The 6,000-nt window shown below is 47.2% G+C and overlaps 1 protein-coding gene across 4 annotated transcripts in view; it reads left to right on the plus strand.

Annotated features, from left to right (window-relative positions):
* COL2A1 (collagen type II alpha 1 chain) overlaps positions 1 to 5,630 on the plus strand; it is a 44,763-nt gene extending 39,133 nt beyond the window's left edge. For all 4 annotated transcript variants that reach the window (XM_056798373.1, XM_056798374.1, XM_056798375.1 and 1 more), the window contains 10 exons: positions 528 to 581; positions 1,009 to 1,116; positions 1,429 to 1,482; positions 1,606 to 1,713; positions 1,960 to 2,013; positions 2,512 to 2,619; positions 3,214 to 3,502; positions 3,614 to 3,801; positions 4,150 to 4,392; positions 5,039 to 5,630. In XM_056798373.1, coding sequence (XP_056654351.1) covers positions 528 to 581; positions 1,009 to 1,116; positions 1,429 to 1,482; positions 1,606 to 1,713; positions 1,960 to 2,013; positions 2,512 to 2,619; positions 3,214 to 3,502; positions 3,614 to 3,801; positions 4,150 to 4,392; positions 5,039 to 5,185 — 1,353 coding nt within the window. In that variant the 3' untranslated portion in view covers positions 5,186 to 5,630. The remainder of the gene's footprint in view (positions 1 to 527; positions 582 to 1,008; positions 1,117 to 1,428; positions 1,483 to 1,605; positions 1,714 to 1,959; positions 2,014 to 2,511; positions 2,620 to 3,213; positions 3,503 to 3,613; positions 3,802 to 4,149; positions 4,393 to 5,038) is intronic.
* Positions 5,631 to 6,000: the final 370 nt, after the last annotated feature.

Genomic DNA, 6,000 nt, shown 5'->3' on the forward strand with positions numbered 1-6,000 from the left:
TACTATGAGAGAAATACATGTGCTATGGAGAAAGCAGACTTCCAGGAGCTATTTCTGGCCTTTCCAGTGAACACAGTCTTCATCCTATGTTCCAGGGCCCCAACCCTTTGGTAATAGTCATTAGGAGAGGCTGTTGGGATGAACTATTGGTTCCTAAGCAACCAAAGATATAGATAAGATGGGAGGATAGTAGTAGTAGAGGATGACTGAATTGAAGAGGACTAAAGGGCTGCGGGTGTATCAGTGCTCAGAACTACATGCTGGGGAAGGAGGCAACAGAAAAATGAATGAGAAGGGGAACTTGAGAATAAATGAGCTGACAGCCCTGAACATGTGGGGAGGGGCCCGCTGATTCAAGGTCCTTAAATAGATCTATGCAAGGATCAACAGAGAATAGAAGTGCTTCAAGACATTTTCCATCAGAGGGCCAACTAAAGGAATATGTAAATGACAGAGTGCCAGGCCTGGGGTAGACAGGAAGAGGAGGGAGAAGAGCCTGGAGCTCATTTCTGTTTTCACTTTCACAGGGAAGTCCTGGTGCTGATGGGCCTCCAGGCAGAGATGGTGCAGCAGGAGTCAAGGTGAGTGTGACTAGGGTGTCTACCTTCCTGGGAGGGTCATAGGAAGATAGAAGTTCCCATGTTCAGGCTCAAGTCCCCTTGCCATCAATAATCCCTTTTTAGGTACTTACTGGGGTTCAGAGGATCTGCTTTTTGGTTGCAGGAGACCAAATTAAAGTCAAACCCTAGACTGGTCCTAATAAACTTGTTATCTCCTTATCTCTGTTGGGATGCTTTCCCTCAGACTCAATGACTTGGAGAGAAGTGGGGAATGATGTAGGGAGAGGCGAAGATGATCTCTCTTAGCCCTGAGAGAAAGCTTTGGCTCCCCTTTGCCTTTGGTTGGCTTGTATCTGAAACCAGAAAGTGTCCTCTGAAGAGTTTTGAACGAAAGAAGGGGGGGACCATCCTCTGACAAGACCTGAGTGTGGTATTTCTTTCTTGCCAGGGTGATCGTGGTGAAACAGGTCCTGTTGGTGGTCCTGGAGCTCCTGGACCCCCTGGTTCTCCTGGACCCGTTGGACCAACCGGCAAACAGGGAGACAGAGGAGAATCTGTGAGTGTCTTTCTGTCAATGACTATATAAATTTGACTATGGGCAGCCAGCTAAGTCCTTATCTGAGCTACTGGGAGGCAAAACAAGTTTAATGGCCAGCCCTGTCTTGTCCTGAAGTCTTAGCCCTGGCATTAAGGACTAAGATATCTCTGGACAGGGTAGGGACTGAGAAGAAGCTCAGGGTCAAGCTGAATGGGGAAATTATGAGCCCCTGGCCTGACACTTTGGTTCAGAGTCCCAGGTGGGAGGTGAGGGAATAGAATGTTCTTGTCCTTGGGCTTCTTTCTGATGCTGTTTTGCTTTTCTCTGCAGGGTGCACAAGGGCCCATGGGTCCTGCAGGACCAGCTGGAGCAAGGGGAATTGCAGTAAGTGCCTGGGAATCTTGTAATGGGGCTTGTCAGTGACTTAAGAAGCTTTGAAGGGAAGCACACAAAGAAGATGCCCTTCCCAACTTTGACTCATACTCCTTTGTGCTGTCTACCTTCTAGGGTCCTCAAGGTCCCCGTGGTGACAAAGGAGAAACTGGAGAGGCTGGTGAGAGAGGACTGAAGGGACACCGTGGTTTCACTGGTCTTCAAGGTCTCCCTGGTCCCCCTGTGAGTACTGCTCCTAGTGCTTGACTGCTGCATGGTCCTCTTAACTTCTCAGTACCCAACACCACCTGGGGTTTCTTGATGCCATATAAAAGGAACTTGGGGTCATTCTAGATCAAACCCAGAATTTTTCTAAGGTTTGGAAGAAAAAGGGGGAATGTACAGGATACCTCTTACGAGGCAGAGAGGGCTGCTCACCTAAAGATAGAGACCTATCTGTGTGATGACCTTCGACTCTCTCCAATACAGGGTCCTTCTGGAGATCAAGGTGCCTCTGGTCCTGCTGGTCCTTCTGGTCCCCGAGTAAGTAGCCTATGATTGTGGGGTGGGGGGTGGAGAAAGTGGGCTCTTTCCCAGGTCTTTACAAAAGAATTACAAAAAAATTGAGGAGAGATAAAGCTTGGGGCTTCTCAACTGGTTCTTACCACTTCTTCCTAATCAGTGAATGCTGGGGAGGGGGGGATGGATTATGTTCCTTTTCTCTACACAACAGATGCCAACCCTCTTTTTGTCCCCATGTCCCCCGTGTATATTCCTATATTTCTTCCATTTCCAATCCCTGTGGATTATCATGATATTGAGCTAGATATAGATTTGGGAGATCTAAGACTGTGAAATTATTAAGTAAAGAAGCAAAATAAGTCTCAACAACACAATCTGGGATTCCAACTTCCATAAGTAATAATAACCCAAAAGGATCATTATAGTAGGATTATCCTGTCCCAGATCTTGTTGTTTGCAGGACAATCTCTCAGCATTTGGACCCAATCTTGAGGCTTCTTACCTTTTCTTTTTCTTCAGGGTCCACCTGGCCCAGTGGGTCCTTCTGGTAAAGATGGCTCCAATGGAATCCCTGGCCCCATTGGTCCCCCTGGTCCTCGAGGTCGCTCTGGTGAAACTGGCCCTGCTGTAAGTATCCCATATCCACCATGATGCCTCTGTATCTAGCCTGGGGAGTTTTCTGGAATCATAGCAATTAATAGGTCCCTTCCTGCCTTCTGTCCATGAGTAATTATGTAGGTGACAGAATCCCTTCATCTTTTCTACCTATGGTTTCCCAAGACCTTGGAAGGGCTCAAAGTTTATGGAGGGCAGAGTTGTGAAAAAAACAGCACAATTGAGATCCTGGACCAGTGTCAACTACCATTTCCTTTTCTGGAAATGAGCGTTGTTCTTCTTTGTTTTTTTTTTTAAAGCCCTTACCTTCCTTTTGTCTTAGAATTGATAAGAATATTGGTAAGGGTTAGGTAGTGGTGGTTAAGTGACTTGCCCAGGGTCACACAACTAGGAAGTGTCTGAGGCCAGATTTGAACCTGGGTACTTCCAACCCCAGGTTTGTCTCTTTATCCACTGAACCACCTAGCTGCCCCAGAGATGAGGATTCTTAGGAATTAGAAGACTCTTTCTCCTGTTTACCTAGCTAATAAGGATGGGCACAAAACTACATTCTACCAACTCACTAATGATTTTTTTACCTCTGGGGTTCTTTGTTTTCTACCATAGGGTCCTCCTGGAAATCCTGGACCTCCTGGACCTCCAGGTCCCCCTGGTCCTGGCATTGACATGTCTGCCTTTGCTGGCTTGGGCCAGAGAGAGAAGGGCCCTGACCCCCTGCAATACATGAGAGCCGACCAAGCAGCTGGCAACCTGCGACAACATGATGCTGAGGTTGATGCCACCCTCAAGTCCCTCAACAACCAGATTGAAAGCATCCGAAGCCCTGAGGGCTCTCGCAAGAACCCAGCTCGCACTTGCCGAGACCTGCAACTCTGTCACCCTGAATGGAAGAGCGGTAAGTAATAAAGGCAGGGAGTCCTCAAAAGTTCTACCCCATGTCCCCTGCACTGAACTCCACAAGTAACAGGTACCCAGTTCTGATCCCAGGAGACCTCTCTTCCTGCAGGAGACTACTGGATTGACCCCAACCAGGGCTGCACCTTGGATGCTATGAAAGTTTTCTGCAACATGGAGACTGGTGAGACATGTGTCTACCCCAACCCAAACAGTGTCCCCAAGAAGAACTGGTGGAGCAGCAAGGGCAAGGAAAAGAAACACGTCTGGTTTGGAGAAACCATCAATGGTGGCTTCCATGTGAGTGCCCCCACCTTTCCTGAGACTAGGATGATTCATCCAAGTCTTGATACCCTTTACTCCTTCCAAGTTTGTTTTCTTATTGATCCCAACCTTCCATTGGTCTAGTCCTAGCAGCCAGGGAAGGACAGGAACTATTATCTCCAATTATAGAGGAAGGAACAGAAAGGGCCCTCTAGAAACACAAGCACTAGAGCTTAGTCCTTGAAAACACATGTTCTTTCCAATGTCTCCTATATCTGGGAACCAGAAAGCATGCCCATGCCCATACCTCAAGACTTCTGAGAGCCTTGGGTAACAAGAACCCTGCCATGCCTCCCCACGTGACCCCGCTTTCTGCTTTCACAGTTCAGCTATGGAGATGACAACCTGGCCCCCAACACTGCCAACGTCCAGATGACCTTCCTCCGCTTGTTGTCCACTGAGGGTTCCCAGAACATCACCTACCACTGTAAGAACAGCATTGCCTACTTGGATGAGGCAGCTGGTAACCTCAAGAAGGCTTTGCTGATCCAGGGATCTAACGATGTCGAGATTCGGGCTGAGGGCAACAGCAGATTCACATACAGCGTGCTGAAAGATGGCTGCACGGTGAGGGGCTCCCAGACAAAAGGAGTCATATCCTCCATTGAGGATGGCCTGCCCATTAGAGATAGGAACAAAAAGGTCTATGGCTAAGCTTGGAGTAAGGAAGGGAATGGACCTGTAGACAGATTGTATCTATGGCCAAGATATCAGGTATACCTCTGAGGAAATAGCATACAGAAGAAAGGGGCCATAGAACATTGGGGGAGATGACTGTATTCTACTTTTAATGCCTTTTACTTCTCTCAGAGGAGTGAAGGATATATATACTCACTGTTTATATAGTATATATAAATAGTCACTGTTTAGGATCTCTCTGAAGCTATTTCTAGTAAGGGGGTTGGGGGGAGAGACAGACAGACCGAGAAAGAGAGACAGACAGACAGAGAGAGTATATAGTTAAGAGATAAATGAGCTTCACTCCCTGGAAATATGGTCTTAAATGGGAAAGAAGGCTGGAGTGGGAGGTGGGAGAAAGGTCTCTTCCTGGAAGTACAAGGAATTTAAATGTGGAAAGTTTTCAGCAAACCAGGAAAGGGGGATTGGAAAGTATGGAGACTTTTGATTCTAGACTGGGCTAGTGAGCATCTGCCTGATAGGAGACCCTGCTAATAGAACCTTGTCTTTAATAATCATTGTCTTTCTTTTTCAGAAACACACTGGTAAGTGGGGCAAGACAGTCATCGAGTACCGATCACAGAAGACCTCCCGTCTTCCCATCATTGACATTGCACCTATGGACATTGGGGGGGCTGATCAGGAATTTGGTGTGGACATCGGCCCTGTCTGCTTCTTGTAAAAACCCAAACCCAGAAACAATCCAACACAACATGTACCAAACCCGAAGGACCTGAGTACTTTGAAATCTCCAGTCACTCTAGGACTTCTGCACTGAATGGCTGACCCCAACGGATGCCCATTCGTCCACATGCTTACATTTTGGACATTTTTCCCCCCTCCTATTCCAAGAGGCCGGAACCGGGCAGACCTCAAAGTAAAACCTCGGTGACCTATTTATTTATTGTCTTCCTGTAAGACCTTTTGGTCGAGGCAGAGGCGGGAAACTAACTGGTGTGAGCTAAAGCCCCCCAAGTGGCTGCCCCCAGCCTAAGCATGAACCCTTCAGGTGCCGGGCAGATGCAGGAGTTGTGTGTCTCATACACAATGGTGCTATTCTGTGTCAAACACCTCTGTATTTTTTAAAACATCAATTGATATAAAAAAAACCTTGTTGGAAAGTACAAGTTGATCTGCGCTTTGTTCTTTTATGTTCCTTCAAGCCCTCTCTCTGGAGGGATGGCCAACAGTCTCTCTAACCTAAGACCTGCCCCCTTCTTGTGTGGTAGGTTTTTGTTTTTCAACCAAGATGAAGGAAACTGAGGCAGTAGCAGCCTCATTCTTCCCTTGTTTAAGCTACCTCACATTAAAACGAAGCCTATTTCTTCTTGTCAACCTTGGAGCCAAATGGAACCCAGTAGCAGAAACACACATTCACTGGGATTTGGGGAAAGCCTATTTTTGAGGATGACAGTATGGAACCCCCAAATTCTGGGTTTTCCCTTCTGGGGAAGATTTAGTTGGAGAGGAGAGGCAGATACAGCTTGCATGCTTTGG

The sequence above is a fragment of the Monodelphis domestica genome, chromosome 5 (genome assembly GCF_027887165.1).
Source record: "Monodelphis domestica isolate mMonDom1 chromosome 5, mMonDom1.pri, whole genome shotgun sequence".
NCBI lineage: Eukaryota > Metazoa > Chordata > Mammalia > Didelphimorphia > Didelphidae > Monodelphis > Monodelphis domestica.